Genomic DNA, 25,154 nt, shown 5'->3' on the forward strand with positions numbered 1-25,154 from the left:
CATAGAGACAATCTGATGCCCATTTTTTAAGACAAAATAATTGATCATCTCTGTCTTTCATTTATTTGCTCTTAAAATTTGGGTCACCTTAACTCTTCTCTCTCATTCTCTTCTCACCTGCTGGCAAAGCATTTCAGCACTCCATCCGAAGTGTATCCACATCCCGCTGCCCCAGCGATATTGTCCCCTAGTACCAATCACCAGCATTTCTTACGTGGGTGCTGTCACAGCCTCCATCAGCTTCACCGATTCCATTCTTAACCCACTCCCCACAGAGCTCCCAGAGGCATCGTTTAATAGTTCAATCAGATCATTTTCCTTGTTGGCTCTCAATCCTCAAGTGACTTTCCATGACTCTACATCATTCTCCTGACATAAGCTCTGCATGCACCAGCCAACCCCTCCTTGCCCCACCCCCCACACAACCGTCTCCCCCTTTGCTATCACTCCCTGCCATCTTACTCTCTCTTACTCACTCCAGCGTAGCACCACTGGCCTCTATGATGCCATCAAGGATGTTCTTGTTTGGGTCTTTGCATTTGCTATTCCTTCCAGCTAGAACGCTCTTCCTCTGAAATCTGTAGAACTCTAGTTCCTCATTTCATTAAAGTGCTGCTCCAAATATCACCACCCTGGAGGGATCTTAAAACCTAATGATCCTATAAGCACCCCTGCTACCCTCTCTCCATTCCCTTATCCTGTTTTATTCTCCTTCATAAGGAGAATTATCACTCATATGTGTGTGTGTGTGTGTGTAGGATACATATATGTGTTTCATGTGTATGTATTTGCCTGCCCTGCTATGACATAAGCTCCATGTAGGTAAGACATTTTACTGAAAGAAAGCACTTTTAAAAATATTTTCTCTAATAATATCTGGTAGAAAGGAGCATGACAAAATGGAAAGTCACCTAGACTTAAAATGAGACAGATATAGGTCCATTAGCTCTGCTGCTTTTTAACTATAATATTTTGGTGGTGGTAATGATGATGATGATACAATTTGTTGCTCCTTAGTTTAAATAGCTGCCAGTGGGGCCCTGGGATTATTCTGGTGGCTGGATGACACGAGATCCATATAGCACCTAGCACAAAACCAGTGGACCACTATCTGGATTTACTTACACATTCCCAGGTCTGCTTGTATACACCATGATGTGTCATTTCATTTTTAAAGGGTTTTTTTCTTTTTTTTTTTTTAATTAACAGATAAAGTTTATATTTGTCCATCAAGATGCCTGGCCTATTTTGAGACTCCAAGAAATACTTAATAACCTTACCCTACTGCCCCTTCTTACCCTCTCAGGAATTACTTTTCCTTGGGGAACATCAGCTGGGTACCCACTTAACTCTTATGACTTTCTGTCTTAATAGGACTGGAGAACATGGAACTATTGAACTGGGACTGCTGTGATTAGAAATGAGAACAAGGAATTCAAAATAGCTTTGACAATAATAATAGCTCACATTCATTGCATACTTCAAATGTGTCAGGAATCACGCTGCTAACTGCTAACTGCTAAAAGCTAACTGCTTTATTGGTTTTGAAGCGATGGGTCCATAAAGCTCCAGGCAAAGATATTTTTCAGGAATAAATAAAAATAAATCCACTTTTAGGTACTAGAGAGGTGGCCTTAACAGGGCCACTTTTCCCGTAGAAGTCTCTTCCAAATCCAGGAAAGTGGTTGAGAGATCAAGAAGCTGAGCAGTTTCTGACAGACTCACAGACCCAGAGGGACAAAATGGAGAGCAGGGTCCGCCAAGGAAAGGGTGATGTTTGAACCCCAAAGGTCTATATGGAATGAGAAGATTGATAATGTCAAGTGTGGATGGGCAGGTAAGTAGTGTAACTGCTTTTGAAACCTTTAGACATCTTTTACGTCCAGGTATAAATTCAAGAGAAATGAGTGGGCATGTCACATGAACAAGGGTACAAGAATGTTCACGGCAGCTATTCATAACATCCCCAAACTGGAAACAACCCAAATGTTCATCAATAGAGAATAGAGCAACAAACAGTGGCATATTCATACCATGAAATACTATTCAGAATTTTAAAAAGAAAAGAGCAACTGACACAGATAATCTGCAAACAACCTGCCAAGGGAGAAGCCAAGCACAGAAGAGTACTTCTGGGGCCAGCAGAGTGGCTGGGTTAGGGAGGGACATGGAGGGGCGGGACCCAAAGTCAGTGGCAATATCTTGCTTTTAGATAAAATGACATGGATGTATAAATATATAACATGGACATTTTATTCTTTGCATGCATGTTAGAAATGTTCTTTGTATATAGTCAATATCCAATAATATTATCAAAAAACACTAAAGTCAACAGATTGATTTCAAATAAGTTTGAGTTGAAGTCAATTATAAAAGGTGATAACTTTAGCTTAAACAAAAAGATGATATTTAGTTGGAACCCATCTGTGTCTGACATCAGCTCCAGTATTCTTGTCCAAGATGCAGAAAGAGAACCCCTTACCTGGCATCTCATTGATGCCTCCAGACACGTGACCTCATCCAGCAACCTCAGCAATTCCTGAAACTGTTCATCCTCATACTCAAAGCGCTTCCCAAAGGTGATGGAGCAAATAATATTGGAAACTGCATTGTTCATCTTGAAGTGAGGGTTGAAAGGCTGTCCTGGAGGTGGAAGAAGAGATGAATCCTTTGATTCGCTTGTTTCTGTTTTCTACTGAGAGTCTGCTCTTCATGACATTTAACATACTGAGTATAGATTTGCCTGTGAAGTTCTGACCACAGCCCCCTACACAGGGTCTGACATATAATAAGAACTCGGTTAATACCTGGGAAGTCATACTAACGACCAGCATTTAAAATCAGGAATGTGTTTAATACCAGTCTTCTTGTGCATAACCCTAGAGCTCCGTGAAGGCAGGTTCATGATTGGTTGGTCACTGTAATATTCTCAGTGCCTAGCATGGTGCTGTGCACAAGGTAGGTACTTAGGCACTTAGTAAGTATCTGTTCAGTGAGTGAATGAATGAGTCACAATCTCCTGCATCTGTCCTAGGAAACAACTCACCATTCTCTTCTTCTATTGCCTGGATGAGGTAATGGGCTTCCTCCTGAATGCGTTCCTCTAAGCTTTTTCTTCCTAGACCAAAGTTTCTTAGTGTTGCCAGGGTAAACCTTCTTTGCTCCTTCCATGTTTGGCTATTGGACATGATCAATCCTGGAAATGAAAAAGCCAACATTATGATATTCTTATTCTGTTATGTAAATATATGGCAAATGGTATGGGACTATGTATTGGTGGGAAGACGAAGGGCATTAAGCCACTTGAAAACTATTCAGGGAAATAATCCCAAACTAGTGGATATAGTGGCTAGCCTCATTGCTGCTAGTGCAGAGAAATGAGTGTTTTTACTGCATTATGTAAGTTAGCACTTAACAGAAACTTTATGAGATGGGTATAACCCTTACTTTGCAGGGTCAGAATAACCAGCTGAAGAGGCATTTCAGGTCTGCTGGATTCCAAAGTCCATGCTTTGATTACTGGTCACATAAATATACTGAAATATTTGTTTTATGTTACATACTAAGAATGCACTCATGGATAAGATAAAATACACACTCATAAGGAGGCAAGGCTTTCCAAGAACATCTTATCTAAACTGGACCTTGAAAGATAAGGAATGACTCAAGAAAGCAAGGAAGAGTGACTATTCCATGCAGAAAGAATAGCACACGGGAAAGTAAAGGAAAAAAAAATCTTGTTATATTCAAAAATTCATTTGTTTTACGACACAGATAAGGCCACCCTCCTTTCTTTTCTTCACCTCCAGAGAATACTCCAACTCCTCTGAGTGCCTGACTTTGGCCTCCACAATCTGCATGAGATAGCCATCTTTGTCAAATCCAGGGGAACTTTTCAACCTTACTTTTCTTGACCTTTCAGCAGTATGAGGACTTTTCCCCTGAAGCCTTCCCTTCCAGGTGCTCAAGGCAGCACACCCTACAGATTTTCCTCCTTTCCATATCTATTGCTAGCTCATCCTCTTCTATCAAATTTTGAAATGATGGAGTTCTTCAAGATAAGCTATAAAGCCTCTTCTTCCCCAAAACCCCACGCCAATCTCATCAACTCCTAAATTTTTAAATAGCATCTATTGATAGTGAATATTTATTTCTGTCCCTGAGCTCCAAACATACACCACTGTTTGACTGGCTTAGACTACATAAACGCCTTTCAAACTCAGCATATCCATGATGTTCTCCATGCAACTCCACACCCAAGCTAAACATCTGTCCTACTCCAAATATTCCTCCTATTATCTACCCACTTGGTGTCTACATCACCTCATTCAGCTTTCCATCTCCATGTAGGTCATCATATCTTATTGGATTTACCCCCCTGGATACCTCAAATTCGTGAATCTTCACTGCTACTAACCTGGTCTAATCTACTCTATTGTCATTTATTGCCATCTCCCTAGTCTACACTGCGACCTTTTCTAACCTAAAATCCTACCATAGTCTCTTGCTCCTTGTATGCCATTTTCTATGGGGCAAACTACACAAGATTTTAAAATGTACAACATAAATATGGTGATTCCTTCATCTACTTAAAACCAAGAATTTCCATTTTTATTAGCATAAAACCCAACACACTTAACAAGAACTTGTGTGAACAATTCCTGGCCAACCTCAAGAGGTTCATCTTCCTTCCGTTATCTCCATTTAATCCCTGCACTTGCCACACTGGCTACCTTTTACTACCTCAAGTTCACTGATCTTCTTCCCACCTCAAGAACTTTTCTATTCTAGTCTATATGCCTGATTGCCTCTTCATTTTGTTAACTTGATTGTCATTTATCTACATTAGCTTTCCTTGAATCCAAGGATTAGGTTAGATGCCACTAATAAATGCATCCTGTACATATCTTAATAAGACTTTAAGTTATGAGAGCGAATTGATGCAGTCTTTCTGAATAGAATGTAAGTTACCTAAGGACACATATTTTATCTGCACTACTAACTGTTGTGTTGGTAGTGCCTGTAGGTAGTGCCTGGTAGTGTTGGAAGATTAACTATATCAAAAAGGAATTGGAAAGCAACTGAAAGAAATGGTGCTTTGGTAGAGTAATAGATTTGAGTTATCCATTTAGATTTTTAAATGTTTTGCATTTATTATTTTTTAAAATGAATTTTCCAAGAAATAATTACTGAAAGTAACTTAAGAAATAACACAAAAACTTGAATATATATAGCCAATAAAGAAACTGAAAAAACATTTATTTTCTATTTTTGGGGGGTTTACAGAGATTTTATTCATTCATTCATTCATTTATTATGTTCAGTTAGCCAACATACAGTAGTGTTTATATCTATTAATGACGATTTTAAGTATTCTTGCCAAAGTGTTCTAACACAGAATGGAAGGCTTAAGATGCTGTAACAGCCCTAACAAGAAAGCACTGAACTAGAGGCAAGAAGAGGGACTTACATAAGCATCAGAAGGAAGCAGAGCTGCATCGATTTGCCTAGGGGAAGAGATTGGAGCAGGAAGCAGAAAGAGATAAAGAAAATGCATTGCCTCTTTCTCTGCCATCACTGAGTAATGCAATTACTTGTTCATCAGTGTTTCCAGAGTGAGTTCAGGCAGGAGACCCAGCTTCTTCTAAATCCCTGACAGAACCTGCCAGGTTCTCTAAGAGATGCCTTCAGTAGAGAATTGTGGGCATCCAGCATCCAGCGTTCTTTAATTTCTGAAATTTTATAATGGGCCTGCTCCATGAGAGTGTTGGAGAATTATAGCCACAGAGGCATCTTTAACAGATCATAGACTATTGAACACAGCCACCTTACATTGGTTAAGAAACTTACCATTGCTCTTAAAGATACGTCTTCGGACAGGAGTCACAGGGCGGTTCACAAAGATTTGGTTCTGGTCGACAAGGACTTCTTTGATCAAGGGTAATCCAGTTACGACAACTACAGGTAAGTCACCAAGCTGCATGCTAAAAATGTTTCCATATTTCTTCACAAACTGAAAAATAGTCACAACTGAATATGTACATGTCTGTGTGTCCGGGAATGGAGGGGGTTTGTGTAGCTGGGGAAGATCTTGTACTGAGGAGAGTCTATGTGTACCTTGGCATGATGGGAACATTTCTTCTCTGTTTCCCTTTCTCCTCCTCTCTACTAGAGTTGGATTGAATTCACTATAGGATGTGTATGTTCTTTATAAATATTTATTCATATATTCAACCTACACCACTCTCCTAAGAACAAGGCATGAAGATGTAACTATAATAAAACAAACAAGGTCTCTAACCCAGGAGCATCTTAGCTTAGAGTCTAGTGAGGGGAGATAATTCAGAACATGTGACAGGCCAAAGAAGGCTGATATTGTTAATGTAAGACTGGAGTTGCAATCATGGACTTTTTAGTAAATCGTAAGTGTTGAAGTAGAAGACAATATCCCTTTCCTCAACTTGAAAATTCAAGTCTTAGCTGGGACCAACTGTGCAGAAAAGCACTCTAGTTCCTGACTAATGTGGGCACCTTAGCTTTATGGTTCATTAGCTGTGGGTTCTTGGGAAAGTTGTTTCACTTTTCTTTTTTCTTTTGAGCTTCAGCTACAGAAAGGAAAAATTAAAACAAAACAAACTCCCTCAAAGAGTTTGGTGAGGAAGAATGAAAATAACTGTGTGAAAGGCACTTGGTTTTCTGGTACCTGGCGCACAGCTGCCTGAGTCTCTGAGGAATGACTGGACTCATGGCAACAGAGAGGACGAGAGCACATGGGTGATGTGCTGGAGGAAGGCACATAGACACAGGGTGCCATGTGAGGCCCTTTTCACTGTTTGTTTTATTTAATCTTAAAACCACCCTCTGGCATTAATGATCTTCCTTGTCTTTCAGAAAAGGAAAAAGAGTCCTAGCCCAAGTAATGTCACCAAGGTAACAAAGCTGTTGGGTGGTGAAGGGAATTTGTCAGGCATTATGTAAGATTTGCTTCTCAAGCCTGAGAAGGCACCAGACCCTTAGAGTTTAGTGGGAGGGAGAGAGTGGGAGGAAGAGAACGGAAGAGTGTGTGGTGTGTCACAAGTATGCACAAATACGCAGGTATGTGCAAGTGAGCTGGATGAGAGTGAATGGCTACTAATCAAGGTATTTCCTGACTTGTTCCTTCAAGAGATGACTCTCAGTAGACCCTACCCCTGCCTCTCGTTCTCACGTGCACTGTGCCCATAATCTTGCTGATCACTTTACAGGAGGTAAATGTGTAACACACTGGGCACCTGAGAACATTGTAGTGTAGAGCATGCTGCCCAATGTACAACAATCACCAAGTCACTACCCAAACAAGAGAACAACAGAACAAAAGAGATTAAAAATACGATTCAGGAGGCTAAAATAGGCTTAATATCAGAAAGGAAGATAGAAAAGAGATAAGAATTCACCCAGGAACTATAAAAGGTGAACGAAAGTAATAGGAGACGGGAAATTTAAGACAAATGGTCAAAATTCCAAATGTGGGATTAAGTACTTACATAATAAGGTGGAACAAAATAAATTTTTAGAAGGAAGAAAAATGAGAAGGGAGGGTTAGTGAGATAACAGCTTGAACCCTGATACCCACGAGGCAGACAACTGGGAAGATTCCACTTCTTCTAAGTTCTTAAACTCAAAAACCCACAGAACAAAGACACAAAGGAAAAGAAAAAGAGTAAAAGTCTAGCAATTCTCATTTCCCAGGCAGGAGAAGAGAAGGTCGACTCCTTCCAAATATGACCTGCCCTGAGCAGTGTGTGTGTGTATATGCACACACACGTGTGTGCACACGCACATGTGTGCACAAATGCACATACCATTCTTATTTTTTTTTAAAGGAATATTTTATTTATTTGACAGAGAGCGAGAGTGCACAAGCAGGTGGAATGGGAGAGGGAGAAGCAGGCTCCCTGCTGAGAAGGGAGCCCCATGTGGGGCTCAACCCCAGCACCCTGAGATCGTGGCCTGAGCCAAAGGCAGATGCTTAACCGATGAGCACCCAATCTCCCCCAAAGTTCTCAATTTCTGATGACTCAGAAATCCCAAGGAAATTCGAAAGAGAAGACAAGATAGAGTGTAACTGGTTTATTTGAATGCATATTCTAAAACTGGTTTCATTCATAATGCACATACCATTCTAATAGACAAAACAATGCATGCTGTTTCTATATGTTACTAAGGTTTAACACCTTTTCCCCAATATATGCATTATTTTTTAAAAAGATTATTTATCTCTTCTAACTATTTTTTAATTGGGAAGTTCAGCTTTTTTACTCACTGATTGGTAGAAGCTCTAGTAAAAAGTTACAAATAGGAATATTTTTATTTTATTACACAGGAGTCTGGAGAGATATATACCAAATCTTATAGAGCGGCTACTCAGCATGTTTGGGTATGTGATGGGGGCTGGGTTGGCATAAGGAGGGGCAAGATTCTCTCCCTCTCACTAAATTGTATTCTTAAATATTTTCTTAATGTGTTTGTATTCCTTTTGTTTATTTTTATTTTTTAAAGATTTTATTTATTTATTTGTCAGAGAGAGAGAGAGAGTGTGAGCATAAGCTGGGGGGAGTGGCAGGGAGAGGGAGAAACAGGCTCCCGCTGAGCAAGAAGTTCCATGCATTAGTTTATCCCAGGACTGTGGGATAATGACCTGAGCAGAAGGCGGACGCTTAACCCACTGAACCACCTAGCCATCCCTGTATTGCTTTTATAGTTCAATATTTCTATCTGATAAAGAAAAAGAATGAAAGAGAGAAAGAAGAAATGAAAAACAGACCTAAGGAAATAAGGAATAAAGCATCATTAACGATGGGTTCCTACTCTATTCTGAGTCACAGAATCCTTTGAAAATCTAGTGTTGATATCCAGGATCTATAAAGAACTCCTCAAACTCAACACACACAAAACAGACAATCATAAAAAAAATGGGCAGAAGATATGAACAGACACTTCTCCAATGAAGACATACAAATGGCTACCAGACACATGAAAAAATGTTCGTTATCACTAGCCATCAGGGAGATTCAAATTAAAACCACATTGAGATACCACCTTACACCAGTTAGAACGGCCAAAATTAGCAAGACAGGAAACAACATGTGTTGGAGAGGATGTGGAGAAAGGGGAACCCTCTTACACTGTTGGTGGGAATGCAAGTTGGTGCAGCCACTTTGGAAAACAGTGTGGAGATTCCTCAAGAAATTAAAAATAGAGTTTCCCTACGACCCTGCAATTGCACTATTGGGTATTTACCCCAAAGATACAGATGTTGTGAAAGGAAGGGCCATCTGTACCCCAATGTTTATAGCAGCAATGGCCACGGTTGCCAAACTGTGGAAAGGACCAAGATGCCCTTCAACGGACAAATGGATAAGGAAGATGTGGTCCATATACACTATGGAGTATTATGCCTCCATCAGAAAGGACGAATCCCCAACTTTTGTGGCAACATGGACGGGACTGGAAGAGATTATGCTGAATGAAATAAGTCAAGCAGAGAGTCAATTATCACATGGTTTCACTTATTTGTGGAGCATAACAAATAGCATGGAGGACAAGGGGAGATGGAGAGGAGAAAGGAGTTGAGGGAAACTGGAAGGGGAGGTGAACCATGAGAGACTATGGACTCTGAAAAACAATCTGACGGTTTTGAAGGGGAGGGGGGTGGGGGGTTGGGGGAACCAGGTGGTGGGTATTAGAGAGGGAACAGATTGCATGGAACACTGGGTGTGGTGCAAAAACAATGAATACTGTTACGCTGAAAAGAAATAAAATTTTTTTTTAAAAAATCTAGTATATGTCATGGATCTGCTCTTATATTAAAGAAGCTCCACAGTCTAAAGGAGCACACAGGACTATAATCAGTTCTTTTTACTATTCTGTACAATAAGTCATTCAATGGGGCCAAGTTAGGAAACACATAGGGGGACCAGGCGCCAGGACAGGTTCCTGGGAAAAGAAAGGAGATAGAAGACAAGGCTCTTCGTTTGAGTAAGGAGATAGGGGACAAAGCTGGCAAGGCGATCTGAGCTAGATGGAGGAGGCCCTTCATGCCAGCTGAAATAGTTTAAGTCCTGTTTGTAACTGAGATTCTGGAGATGTTTGAATAGGAGACACAATAGAATTGAGTATTTAAGAGCTTGGATTGTGAAGTCCTACAAATGTTTGAATCCAATTGTGAGTTTCTGTGTGATTTAGGGGCAAGTTATCTGACTTCTCTGTGTCTCAGTTTCCAAATCCATAAAATGGAGGTTATAGCAGGATTAGCCATAATACTAATATCAATAATCAACTTCTGTATTGTTACTGATATATTTGGGATCATATTTTAGCAAAGGGACTCTGGTAAGGTACTGACAAAGCAATGAAGGGGAAGAGGCCAGAGAGTGGGATAATGGAGCCCATCCAGTGAGGAGGCCAGAGAAGGTATGCCTGCTATGCAACACAGTGGCTTTCCTTTAATTTCTTGCTATCAATTTTTTTAAAAAAGGGAAGAGTGGTATAGCTACAGAAATAAGCATCAAATGCTTGGCACTCTGACAACAAACTGATGTTCATGGGGTTATGTGATTTTTTTTTTAACCATCCTAGAAAGCATTTTCAGTTTTCAGAAAAGGAGGCACAGAGATTTAGCACTGGGGGAATAAAGTTTGGGCTCTTTCTAACTCTTTCTTTAGTTTTCATCTTTAAATGGAAGGATGAATATTCTCCCTTCTTCTGAGTGATGGCACTCCCTAAGAATTAAGGAGCTACATGACTTCCCAATCAAGAATCACATTACCCAGCTTCTCCAGGTGTAGACAATGGTACAGGAGTAGTGGTGATGGAGAACACATATTCCCCTTCTGGGTCTCAGCCTTAAATGAAAGCTGCTTGCTCACCACCTTCCTTACTTCCCTTTCTACAGAGCAGAACTCAGATACAAAGGGGTTTCAGGACCAGAGCTACAACGTAGAAGGAACTGGAGTTTTTGGATGACCTTGAGATATAAAGCAGCCTCTCGCTCCTTGACTTCCTGCCTACATCTGAAATCATTTGTGGAATAAAAGTAAGTCTCTTTTTTACACTTTTTATACATCTTTTTTTACATTACGGTATTTTTAGGCCTCTGTTATAAACAGCTTAATGTGTATCTTAACTAATTCATTTATCCACCTTATCTACCATTCTGCCACCTTAGTCCAGTTTTCTCTTATTTTGATAAATGCTCATCTAATAGGTCATATAGCTATGATAGAGAAAGTTTAGAAAATAGGGGAAATAACACACAAAAAGTTCCCATCATGCCATTTAAACAGGCTAGTTTCCTCACTGTACTGTTGCTATGTTTTAGCTCATGCCACTTCCTCGGGTTTAAAAAAAAATCTCCTGTCCCCTTAACTCCACATGGCCACTTGCCTGACATGCATTTAAAAGCTCAGCCCAATTTATCCCAACATTCTACAAGAGGTTGTCTCTAGGGCTCCCCACTCTCTGTGATCTCATCTCCTGATACCTCATTTGGTTACCATGAGTCTACACCACACATTTCATCATACACTGTTTTGTGTTGTGGCTGTCCTGTGGTAAGTACTTCATAAATGTGGGTTGAATCAATGAATCCATTATCCTCTACCACGAAAAGTCAAGTGGTATAAGTAGAGGATAGGTGTAAGAGTCAAGAAGCCTTGGATTCCAGAGATTTCTCATTTTGCCATTATCTATGCTGAATAACTCAAGCAAAAAACTTTATTATTTTCAGCCAGTTTCCTCAATGGCAAAATGGACCCACCACAAGAGAATACCTGACTTGTGTGTTTTTTGTGTGTGTGTGTGTGTGTGAAGATTAATGAAAATGAACATCTAAATCCTGCTACAAGGCCCAGCAAATCGTTGGGACTTAATGTTTCCAAATTGTTGGAATGTAAAATTCATTGTAACTGAATGAACCATTTGACTCCATTTGTTTTACAACCAAAAATATAAGAAATGGGAACCTATATGGAGTAAAATGTAACAGTCTGACTTGATGAGAAAACACCAGACCATGGATGAGATCCTAGCCTCAGTTTCACTACTAGCCAGTTTTATGACAGGTAAATCATTTACCCTTTCTAATCAGCTCTATCTTAATGGTAAAAAAAGGGCACAGATCAAATTTCCCTTCCAGACCAGATTGAGTAAAAGAATTTCCATTTTACTTCTACTAATCATTACTCTAATTAGCACAGCAAAAATAACTCCAAGAAAGTACTGTTTTCTCTAGCCAAAGTGACAGAAAAAGCTTGTCCAGATAAGACAGAAACTTTTTAACCTTTCTCCGTCCCTATTCTGGAGACAACAGCATGAAAAAAGGTGTGATTCTCCCCCACCCCCTAATGGGTGCTGCATAAGTGGAAAACATGGATGGGAACTTGTCCTTACCCAACCGATCTTTGTAGTAATGAGGTGATGCCCCTTGCCCAGTCTGTGAGCTGAACTGTAAATTTCACCCCCGAACTAGAGGGGTTAAGAGGAAGAATTCTTATTTCTACACTTTATCTACAGAAATAAGGAGATGTTCCTTCCCCATGGAGCATATATGGATAGATCTCTGACTTCCATCCTCCCTACAGTAAGGAAGAGGCTACCCTACCCAGAACTGGGGGAGGGGGTGGTCTTTTGTCCCCATTCTCATTCTTCCTAGCCTGTACTGATGAGAATGTGGAAATGGAGTCCTCTGTGCGTGGATAACACATAAGAGGGAAAGATTAGAAGTGCTGAAGAGGGTTTATAATTTAAATTGGCATTGGAGCCACAATCCACAAAAGTGAGCTTCTGACCATAAACAGGTTGACTCTCTACCACAATGGAAGAATTTACATGTCCCAAGTCATATAAAGCACAACATGTCCAGGACATATTCCAGAATTACTCACCTTACCAAGAGCCAAGAAAATCTGTTTGAATGAGTTGATACCAATACTGAGATGACAGTGATGTTGGAATTATAGGAATAAGATTTTAAATCAGCTATAATGTTTCAATAAACAATTACAAATATTCTTTAAAAGTTTAAAAATAATTGGGGGGCACTTCACTGGCTCAGTCTCTTAAGCATCTGACTCTTGATTTCTGCTCAGTTCATGATCTCAGAGTCATGAGATTGAGCCCTCCATCAGGTTCCATGCTCAGCACAGAGTCTGCTTGGGTTCTCCCTCTTTCTCTCTCTTTTTCTCTCTCCCCTCCTCTTCTCTTCCTTAATTAAAAAATCTTTAAAAAATAAAAAATTAGGAAATCTTACCAAAGAAGTAAAAGATATATATAAGAACCAAAGGGAAAAATTAAAACTTAAAAATAAAATAACCCAAACAAAAACCTCAATAAAGCAACTCAGCAGCAGAACAGAAATGAGAAAGGAACCAGTGAAACTGAAGACAGATCAATAGACTGTATCCAACCCGAACAACACAGAGGAAATAGATTAAAAAGAACAAATCTGACCCTTTGGGACCTATGTTAGAATAAGAAAAGATGTAACATTTGCACCATCACCATCCAAGAGTCCCAGAAAGAGAGGAAAAAGGATATGGAATAAAAAAAAATTTGAAGAAATAATGACTGAAAACTTCTTGAATTTGCTAAGAGATCAAACTACAGATCTAATAATCCAATAAACTCAAAGAAATCAACACCAGGACATTCCATAATCTAATCTCTGAAAACTAATAGCAAAAAAACTGGGGCATCTGGTTGGCTCAGTCAGTTGAGTGTCCGACTCTTGGTTTCAGCCCACATCATGATATCTTGGTCATGGTATCAAGCCCCAGGTTGGACTCTGCACTCAGCACAGATCTGCTTCAGATTCTCCCTCTCTCTCACACAAAAGATATAACCTAATAAAATCTTAAAAAAATAAAAGCAAAAAAATCTTCTTGACATCAGGCAGAGAAAAACAACTTATTACTTTTGGGGACGAGCAATTCAAATCACAGCAATTTTCTCATTTGAAATCACAGAGGCCTGAAAGAAGTGGTACGACATTTTAAAATGTTGAGTGAAAGAAATTGTCAATCTAGAATTCTACGTTAAATGAAAATATACTTCAGAAATGAAGGTGAAATAAAGGCATTTTTAGGTAAAGGAAAGTTAAGAGGAGTTTTTGCCAGCAGACCAGCTCTAGAAGAAGGGCTAAAGAAAATTCCTCATGTAAAAAGGAAATGATACTGGTAGAAAATTAGGAACTTTGGGAATGAAGGAAGAGCAACATAAAGGGTAAATTGGTAAATATAATAGACTATTCTCCTCTTGAATTAAAAAAAAAAGTGTGTTTAACAGTTAAAAGCAAGTTTATAATATTGTCTGATGTGGTTCTCAATATATATAGAAATAATATTCAAGATAATTATCAAGCAGGGAGAACCAAAGTACCTACTGGTTGTAAGGAATCGATATTATACTTGATGTGGTAAAATGGTAATACTGGTAGATTGTATTAAGCTACATGTGCCTCTTATAATCCTTAGGCAGACACTTAAACACAATCCAGAGATATACTAAAAAGCAGTATAAATAAATTAAATGGAATTCTTAAAAAAAAGTTGAAGTGACCCACAGGAAGACAGAAAAGGAATAATATGGGAATAAGAAACGGGAAAAATAGAGAATAAATAACAAAATGGCAGACTTAAGTATTAACTTATCAACAATTACATTAACTATTATGATCTAAATCCACCAATTAAAAGACAGAGATTGGGACACCTGGGTGGCTCAGTCAGATATACATCTGCCTTTAGTTCAGGTCATGATCCCAGGGTACTGAGATGGAGTCTCATATGGGGACTTGCTCAGCAGGGAGTGTGCCTCTCCTTCTGCTTACTGCTCCTTCTGCTTGTTCTCTCTCTATCTCTCAAATCAGTAAATAAAATCTTTAAAAAATAAAAGAGATTGGCAAAATTTTAAAAAATGGTCCACCTATATACTATCTCATTTCAAATAGAATGATACAAATAGGTTAAAAGTGAAAGAATATAGTATACACCATGCAGATAATCATCAAAGGGCTGGTGTGTCTGTATCATATCAGCAAAAGCCTAGGCAATGAAAATCACCGGGGATAAGGAGATATATTATACATTATACATATGTTATTATACATAATAACAAAAGAGTCAATTCACCAAGATGATATATTAATTTTAACATGCATCTTCCAAGTAACAGAGATGAAAAATACAAAAAGGAAAAACTCCCAGAACTGAATTGAGAAATAAACAAACCTGTAATTATAGTTGGAGACTTCAACATGCCTCTCCTTGTGATTGATAGAATCAATAGGTAAGAGGTCAGGGTATAGAAGGGCATAGAAAACCAAACAACAGGATCATCTGTTGAGATCGAATTGATACATACAGAATACTCAGCCCAACAGTAGCAGAATACATATTTTTTTCAAGCATGCATGGGACTGTATGCTGGGTCATAAAACAAACCTTAACAAATTTAAAAGACCTGAAATTATATAGCATATGTCCTTTTACCATAGTGACATCAAACTGGAAATCATTAATAGAAAGCAGGAAAATTTCCAAATACTTGGAAATTAAACAACATATTTCTTTCTCTTTCCTAAAGAGATTTTAAGTAATCTCTTCACCCAAACTCAGGCTCCATCTCACAACCCTGAGATCAAGAGTCACATACTCGGCTGACTGAGCTGAGCCAGCCAGGCACCCTTAAGCAACATCTACATTTCTTTCTTTTCTTTCTTTCTTTCAAGATTTTATTTATTTATTTTAGAGAGAGAGAGTGAGAGAGAGCATGAGAGACAGAAGGTCAGAGGGAGAAGCAGATTCCCCATGGAGCTGGGAGCCCAGTGTGGGACTCAATCCTGGGACTCGGGAATCATGACTTGAGTGGAAGGCAGTTGCTTAATCAACTGAGCCACCCAGTCGCCCAACACATTTCTTAAACAAGGGTATAGGTTTAGGAGCCTAGCTTTAAAATTCTGTTACTAATCCTGTCACTTAGTGTTTCCTGTCACTTAGTGTTCCCAATTGGGTGTTTCTCCAAGAAATTGATAAAACCTTCTCCACCTGTATTTGAGTATAGAAGCATGTGTTTAAAGTGCCCGGGGTACCTCTAGGAAAGGGGGAACAAATATTTGTTGCGCACCTACTAAAAGCCATGTTTGATCACTGATAGTTTTATTTAACCTTCACAGTCACCTACCTACCACAGTGTTGTCACTCAGCTAGGTAGTGACAGATAACAGAAGTACCTAGCTGAGTGACAAGAAACCAGCTGAGGATTTTTGAGAGAGGGCTGGATGCTGGAGGGAATTTGAAGGAAATCAGAGAGGACAGTTAGGAAACCCTGGTGGGACATGATTATAAAAAGGTTGAAAGAGGCTGAGTTAAGAAGAGTTCCAGGGAGTCTGGGTGGCTCAGTGGGTTAAGCCTCTGCCTTCGTCTCAGGTCATGATCCCAGGGTCCCGGGATCAAGCCCCACATGGAACTCTCTGCCCAGCAGGGAGCCTGCTTCCTCCTCTCTCTGCCTGCTTCTCTGCCTACTTGTGATCTCTCTCTCTGTCAAATAAATAAATAAAATCTTAAAAAAGAAGAAGAAGAAGAAGAAGAAGAAGAAGAAGAAGAAGAAGAAGAAGTTCCAAGTGGATCCCTAAGAAGAAGAAGTTCCAAGTGGATCCCTAACTCTGGAAGGCAGTAGGAAGCGCTAAGAATATTTAAGCAGAGGGACACTTTAAAACAAATTACTTCGGTGAGCGCCGATATCAGGGAGAGGAGACGGAAAGGGAGGGGCTAAGTTACTGACAAGTGGTGAGGATTTAGGGAGTCCTGTATCATTTTACACTCAGGAAATACAGCGAAGAAGGTAAGTACCGCTTCCCCAAACCCCCACCCCCACGACAAAAATATTAAAGAGGACAAAGTGATCCTATTATAAACCGGATGTTGCAATACCACTTAACAAGATACCCAACTAAATGGGCTAGAGACTGTAACATGTCTGGCACCCTTAAATAGTAATCAGTGAATAATATTTCACTTCTAGAAAGGACAGGTGTAATCATACCAGTAGACAGCGAGGAAATCGAGGCTCAAAGCAGGATAAACCAAGAAACCAGGTAAACCAAGGAACCTGCATTCGCTGCACAGCCACCCAGCCTCCCGCCCTCGATCCCCGGGATAGCCCCTGTCCTGCAAGTCAGGGTCCCGGCACAGCCCTGCACCTTCGCCCGCTCCTACCCGCTCAATCGTCAGGTGAGACTGCTCAAAGTCCAGATGGAAGAAGTTGCCCACGAAGGGCAGGGGTACGGGACCTGGGGGGTAGTTCTTTGGGCGCCGTCTTTTGAGGAAATCAGCAAAGAACAGAAAGGCGACGGCACCCAGCAGGAGGGTGCGGAGGTGGAGCACCGCCCAGACGGTGGCCACCAGGGAGCCCACCGCCCCAAGCATAGCTCTCTCTTCCTCTTGCTCTGCCGAGCTCTGAGCAGGCCACGTCCCTGCGGGTCCCGGCAGCTGAGCTTGCAGGACCGCCTGCTGGCCCCGCCCAACTCGCCCCGCCCAACTCGCCTCTCCCCACCGGCCCCCACTCTGCCCCGCCCCTGGCGCCCTCCCCGCTGCGCCCCGGGTGGGAACTCCGTCCTAGCTGTTCGCCCCAGCCGCCGCGTGCAGCGCCTGGAGAGCCTCCCTCTCCCCTCCTTCCTTCCCTGGACCCCACACCCCACGTCAGCCAGGCTGCCCTCCAGAAGAGGTCTTGGAAAAGGCCAGGCTCCGAGGGTTGCTCTTTTCCGTTGACGAAGCTCGTCTCTGAGACCACGGAGCGTTTCCACATCTCTGAGAGCACCGCAGGCCTTTGAGCTCTGTGTTTTTCAATCACCCTCCCTCATCTCACAGTTGGAATCTTGCCAGGTAAACAGTGATGCTATCAGCAGCACCAGGCATTTCTTGGGCGCCTTAACTAAATGCCAGGCGGCACACTCGCCTCTGTGCATGAATCACTTAATTTTGACAAAAGCAGACAGAAAATGCTCTTCTTAGCTCCATCTTACAGTTGAGGAAACGGAGACCTAAATGTTAAGTGGCAAATAGGTGGTGAATCAATAAATCCACGGGTCTGCCACACATCTGAGCAAGATACTGTATTTGTAACTTTTTGAAGATTGAAAAGCGTTGCATCAAGGATTGCTTGGGTGGCTCTGTCGGTTAAACCATGCACTCTTGATTTGCCCACAGGTTCAGATCTCAGGGCTGGGTGTAGAGCCTGCCTAAGATTCTCTCCCTCCCTCTTCCTCTGCCCCCTGCCCTCAAACAAACAAACATATAAATAAATAAATGTATATACACACTTAAGTATATAAATAAATGTATATACACACATATGTATATAAATAAATGTATACATGTATAAATATATTAATAAATTAAATTTTAATTTAAAAAAGCATTACATCAAAGCCCCTAGCCCTGAGCCTAGTCTTTAACAGTTGCTTAATTAACACTGTAAGAAGGTGTCTTCCTTCTCCTTTTTGGTTTGCCATGTGAGATTCCTCCTCTGAAGCCCCCAAACAGTGTTAGAGCCCCAGGTTCCAACCTTCCTTGCCATCCTGTGTCTCCCCATCTGTCAGGGACTCAAATCATGAAGCACAGTTTTGAAGTGGAATAGCATACACACATAGTTTTAACATACAGATAAACAGTCACATAAAATAAAATAGAACAGAACAGAACAGAATTGAAGTCTCTTTTCTATCTTTCCAAAATCAGGACCTCTTTTCACAGACTATATAAATGAAGTGTTGGACTTTACCTGAAAGCCACAAAAATTGATGTTTAGTTGGATTTATAATAAGCTGATTTAAATTTCCATGAGAAGAAAAGTTAAGACTGCTTATTCAAAAACAATGATGAAACCTCACCTTCTAATTTGCTTCTCATCACTTTCCAAAGCAAAGTCTAAAGTCTATGATTGACATTGTTTTCCTATAACGAATACTTTCAGGGCATTGTGTAGCATGTGGAAAGTATAAAGGGAAAGGAAGACATTTTTAAACTTTAAGAACTTATTACTATTAATATAACCTTCCGTAGCTGAGTATTGTTCCCTTCTTGTTCCATTAAGTCAAAATACAAACTGGTACAGGTATTTTGTTCCTAATGTTTTAAAATGTAACATAACTTGTTAAAAGTATTTTGCATAAGTTGTGTATATCTTAGGTTCAAGTTAATGGCTTTGATTTTGTTCTAAAGAATAGTGAATCGGGGCACCTGGGTGGCTCAGTGGGTTAAAGCCTCTGCCTTCAGCTCTGGTCATGATCCCAGGGTCCTGGAGTCAAGTCCCACATCGGGCTCTCTGCTCAGCAGGGAGCCTGCTTCCTCCTCTCTCTCTCTGCCTGCCTCTCTGCCTACTTGTGATCTGTCTACCAAAGAAAGAAAGAAAGAAAGAAAGAAAGAAAGAAAGAAAGAAAGAAAATAAAGAATAGTGAATAACACAAACATTATTAATATCCTTAGGTATAACCACATGAGATAATTATTGGCATTGGCGTTCAGTGCCACTTTGTGATTTTCTCCTGTGTTCTGTCTTGTACTAACAAATCTTCCAAATCATTGATTTGCTCTTAAAAAAAAGAAAAGGAAAGAAAGCAAGAAAAAGGAAAAAGCTTGACATGTGGCTTTTGTTGTTGTTGTTGGTCAAATCATTTTTTTACTTGGTCAGATCACACACATGGAAACATGTAAAGCAACTAAGTATAAGTAATATAATATATATAATGATGTATCAAATTCTTAATTTTACTAATGGGCACAGTTGCACAATGAGAAATTTTCAAATTATTCTCTTCATTGGTCCTTATGTCAATAAATTCCTGAATAAAGTGATAAGGAACTAGTAAGTTAATCGGTAATTATGATAATAGCTATCAAGTGATTTTTTTTTTCAGCATTAGTTGAAAGCTGTTGTGAATCCTGTCTATCCAAAGAAGGAACACTCTATAAATATTAATAAGTTATTCAGCTAGAATATTTTTAGGTATTAAATTACATGTCAAGCATTTAAAGTGAATTTGAGATTATGCATAAGGCCTATTTTCTAAACAATCATGATAATTTCTTAATTGGAAAATTCTTTATTTTAGAAATTAGAATAGTTTAAGATTTTTAAAACTTCTATTACTTGTCTTGTATCTTCTTCCATGACATAAGTACATGGACAATTAGAAGACACAAATGTTTTCAAATGATTTTAAGGATTTAGTTTAAAAATCGATTGATATGAGGCATTGTTTTTACTAAGATATAATTTGACCCATTGTATCTTTTTTATTTGCTTAGGATGCTTTTTTACCATTATCTGAAATTTGAAGGCATTTCTGTCATATTGCAAACAAACTTAAATGGGCAAAAAATAGCCATGTGTCCTGTGTTAGTATATCCATAGTGTCCTGGAAATCTGAAGTCTAATCTAAACTGGCATGTTTTAAAATATTCAAGAAGAAAAAAAATAATTACCTTAATACCAGCCTTTTAGATTTCATGAAGATTTTGGTGAGGAATAATAGTACATAATGTAAATATTGACAAGACTCTAAAAGTTCCTTTAATAAAATATAAAATACTCAATATTTACAGAGTCAGGCAGAGGAGATCAGTATTTAACATTGGGTAGTTTGTGTCTTGTGTTTATATTATAGTATTCAAATTACAAGTATAACAGTTTAATATTTGCTGATATGTTTATATAGAAGTAAATCTTAAATATAATTATTAAGCTTTTCTAGTGAAGAAATAATGATTGTTTTCAAACATAAATTGAAGGGATTTGCTGCCAATAGAACAGCCTTACCAGAAATGTTAAAATAAGTTCTTCAGAAAAAAGGGAAACCATAGAGGTCAGAAACTCAGGTCTGCATAAAGAAAAGAAGAACATTAGGGAAGAAATAAATGAAAGTAAAATAACTTTTGTTTTTCTTATTCTTAATCTAATAACAGATCAAAATAAAATAACATTTCAGTGATTATAGCTTATAAATAAGTGATATAACTGATGAAATGTTTTAAGAGAAGGAAGTAGGAAAACTATTAAAGAATACTTGCATTACCAATAAAGCAGGACAGTGTTATTTAAAAGTGGTTTTGGGAAGCTCGATTTTTAATTTCTTAAGGAATCTCCACGCTGTTCTCCAAAGTGGCTGTACCAACTTGCATTCCCACCAACAGTGTAAGAGGGTTCCCCTTTCTCCACATCCTCTCCAACACATGTTGTTTCCTGTCTTGCTAATTTTGGCCATTCTAACTGGTGTAAGGTGGTATCTCAATGTGGTTTTAATTTGAATCTCCCTGATGGCTAGTGATGACAAACATTTTTTCATGTGTCTGGTAGCCATTGTTTGTCTTCTTTGGAGAAGTGTCTGTTCATATCTGCTGCCCATTTTTTGATATGATTATCTGTTTTGTGTGTGTTGAGTTTGAGAAGTTTATAGATCCTGGATATCAACCTTTTGTCTGTACTGTCATTTGCAAATATCTTCTTCCATTCCGTGGGTTGCCTCTTTGTTTAGTTGACTGTTTCCTTTTCTGTGCAGAAGCTTTTGATCTTGATGAAGTCCCAAAAGTTCATTTTCGCTCTTGTTTCCTTTGCCTTTGGAGACATATCTTGAAAGAAGTTACTGTGAAAAGTAGGGCCATTTGTACCCCAATGTTTATAGTAGCAATGGCCACGGTCACCAAACTGTGGAAAGAACTAAGATGTCCTTCAACAGATGAATGGATAAAGAAGATATGGTTCATATACACTATGGAGTATTATGCCTCCATTAGAAAGGATGAATACCCAACTTTTGTATCAACATGGACTGGACTGGAAGAGATTATGCTGAGTGAAATAAGTCAAGCAGAGAGAGTCAATTATCATATGGTTTCACTTATTTCTGGAGCATAACAAATAACATGGAGGACATAGGGAGATGGAGAGGTGAAGGGAGTTGAGGGAAATTGGAAGGAGAGGTGAACCATGAGAGACTATTGACCCTGAAAAACAATCTGAGGGTTTTGAAGGGGCGGGGCATGGGAAGTTGGGGGAGCCAGGTGGTGGGTATTATGCATGGAGCACTAGGTGTGGTGCAAAAACAATGAATTCTGTAATGCTGAAAAGAAAAAAAAAATAAATGGATTTGGATCTGTTGGACATGTATATATATTGTAAACTCTACGGCAACCAATTAAAAAAAAAAGAACTATAATCGATATGCTAAAACAAAAGGGTAAATGGAATTATTTAAAGTGCTTGATTAAAACCAGAAAAGGCAGAAGGAGAGTTGAAGATAAACAAAAATCAAGAGAAATGAGTAGAAAACAGTAATGAATATGGCAGATATTAATCCTGCTATATCAATAATCACTTCAAATGTCAATGGTCTAACTACACTAATCAAGAGTGTCAGAGTGTTAAAAAAAAAAAGACCTCTTTTAGATTAAAAAAAAAAATTTATTTATTTATTTGAGAGACAGAGATCACAAGTAGACAGAGAGGCAGGCAGAGAGAGAAGAGGAGAAGAAGGCTCCCTGCTGAGCAGAGAGCCTGATGCGGGGATTGATCCCAGGATCCTGGGATCATGACCCGAGCCAAAGGCAGAGGCTCTAACCCACTGAGCCACCCGACACCCAAATTTTTCTTGTCAGTGTATAGAAATGCAACTGATTTTTTATGTTGATTTTGTATCCTGCAACTTTGCTGAATTCACTTGTTAGTTCTAACAGTTTTGTTTTTTTTGTTTTGTTTATTATTTTGGTGTGGAATCTTTAGGGTTTTCTATATGTAAGATTATGCAATTATGAACAGAAATAACATTAGTTTTTCTTAAAAAAGAATAAAACAAGCAAGGAGGCAAAGACTTATGCACTGATGACTATAAAACACTGTTGAAGGAAATTAAAGAAGACACAAATAAATGAAAGAATCCCATGTTCATGGATGGTAAGACTAAATATTGTTAAAAAGTTCATATTACCTAAAGTGATTCAGTGCAATTCCTATCAAAATCACAATAATATTTTTTATAGAAATAGAAAATATAATACTATAGTTCATATGGAAACACAAAGGACCCCATGTAGCCAAAACAATCTTGACACAGAAGAGAAAAGCTGGTGGCTTCACATTTCTTGCTTTCAAAACATATTTAGTAATCATAATAGTATGTGGCATAAAAGCATGCATATTGCCCAATGGAACATCATAGCCCAGAAACAACTCCACATGCATATGTTCAAATGATCTTTGACAAGGGTGCCAAGATTACACATGAGGAAAGGGCAGTGTCTTCAATTCTTCAATAAATGACATTAGGAAAACAGTCTACCTGCAAAAGAATGAAATTGGACTCTTATCTTACATCATATACAAAAGTCAACCCAATGTGGACTAAAGAATTATACATAAGCCCTGAAACTATAAAGCTTCTATAAGAAAACAGAGGGGTATCTTCATACTTACATGAAAGTACACTTTTGAGAGTTAGAAAAAAATGCATTCACTATTCCTTTCACATAATTAGTGTTCAGATAATTATAGTTAAGAGCTTCGGTGGAATGCATCCACTGATCAGTGCAGGTAAAATTCCATACTTTACTGAAAACCTGGTAGGTATTAAATATTTGGGAACTTCTGGCTGAATCAGACTTAATTTTCATAACCCTCTCTATAAAGAGAAATTATGGCTCAGTCATTAAGTGTCTGCCTTCGGCCAAGGTCATGCTCTCAGAGTCCTGAGATTGCTCTCCCCCTCCATCAGGCTCCCTTCTCAGCAGGATGCCTGCTTCTCCTCCCTCCTTCTCCTTCTCCTGCTCTCCGCTCTCATTAAAAAGACTTTAAAATCTTTTAAAAAATAAAATGAAATTATCATTCGTTTTTTTACTGATGGTCCAGTAAGTTCAGAGCAGTGAAGTGTTTTGATGGAGCTTACAAAGGCAGAATAAGTGACACAGTCAAAATAAGAACTCTAGTCTTCATTCAAAGACCTGTACTCATTATTTTCTAATATAACCTATGAGAAAATTGATTACAGTAACTGCGGAACAGGCACTAATGAGTTGTTTGTCACCGGAATCATTCAAAGAGAAATTAGAACAGGATTGCTGGAGAGAAATATACATGTCAGGTGGAATGCTGCATTAAAAAGGACTTTCAGACACTCCAACTCTGAGATTCTATGATTTTATGGGTTCTCCAGGGAAAACACAGAGTGTGGAATATAGTTACATACCATTTAAAAAATTGCTCTTATTTTTTGTTCTTTGCAGGTGATGGGTAGGTTCCATTTCATAAAAGATAAAACCATCCGTATTACAGGATACTCTACACACAACTTTCTAATGATTGAGATTCAGTTTTTTAATTCCACAAAAACTGACCATTTTTCTACAGCAAGGCAGATTTACAATGCTTCTCTCATTTATGTGAATGTGTGGTGAGTAGACCCTTTTGGCCTGGGCTTGTAGTGTAAAAAGTGTTACAGTTTTTTGAAGTCTATCATACACACAGAAGAGTGCACAAATCCTCAGTGCACAGCTCAATGAGTCGGCATAAAGCTAACACATCCAGTATAATTAACACATAAAAAGGAAACAAAATATTACACAGCAATCTGTCCTCTGACAATTTCCAGACATTATCTCTTACCCAGGGGTAAATTTTACCCTGGCTTATAAAACTCCGGATTGTCTCATGCTTTTTGAACCAAGCTGCACTCTTCCTGGCCTTACTCAGGAACCAGAATTCCAAGAATGATTAAGTTAGCTGTTTTTGGACTGAGTTTTGTTCTTGTGTTTGATCATCTTACTAACTATATCGTCTTCAGAGTCTGCCTGCTTGTCAGTTTTCACATAATGCCCTCAGACTCTGGTAGTTCAGCTTGGCTCCTTCACTGCTCCCTGGCAGGGTATGAGCTAAGTTCTGAGAATATTAAATACTGTCACCAAAAAAAAAAAAAAAAAAAAGACAAAAAACGGAAAACGAAAACCCAAAAAAACCCCATGGTGACTCTAATCTTGTGGCTAGATTAAAGGAACACACCACACCCTTGGCATTTAAGTCTTCTAATCCCGAAATAAAAATTTTAATCCTCTGGTTGCCTATATGCAAAGCAC

At 39.0% G+C, this 25,154-nt stretch overlaps 1 protein-coding gene across 1 annotated transcript in view; it reads right to left on the reverse strand.

Annotated features, from left to right (window-relative positions):
* Nucleotides 1-17,551, reverse strand: part of LOC132000940 (cytochrome P450 2J2) — a 35,751-nt gene extending 18,200 nt beyond the window's left edge. Inside the window, exons 1-4 of the mRNA XM_059374924.1 lie at nucleotides 17,253-17,551; nucleotides 5,851-6,013; nucleotides 3,047-3,196; nucleotides 2,483-2,643 (exon numbers count right to left, since the gene is read on the reverse strand). Coding sequence (XP_059230907.1) covers nucleotides 2,483-2,643; nucleotides 3,047-3,196; nucleotides 5,851-6,013; nucleotides 17,253-17,462 — 684 coding nt within the window. The 5' untranslated portion in view covers nucleotides 17,463-17,551. The remainder of the gene's footprint in view (nucleotides 1-2,482; nucleotides 2,644-3,046; nucleotides 3,197-5,850; nucleotides 6,014-17,252) is intronic.
* Between the last annotated feature and the right edge of the window lie 7,603 nt (nucleotides 17,552-25,154).

The sequence above is a fragment of the Mustela nigripes genome, chromosome 14 (assembly GCF_022355385.1).
Source record: "Mustela nigripes isolate SB6536 chromosome 14, MUSNIG.SB6536, whole genome shotgun sequence".
NCBI classification, from domain to species: domain Eukaryota; kingdom Metazoa; phylum Chordata; class Mammalia; order Carnivora; family Mustelidae; genus Mustela; species Mustela nigripes.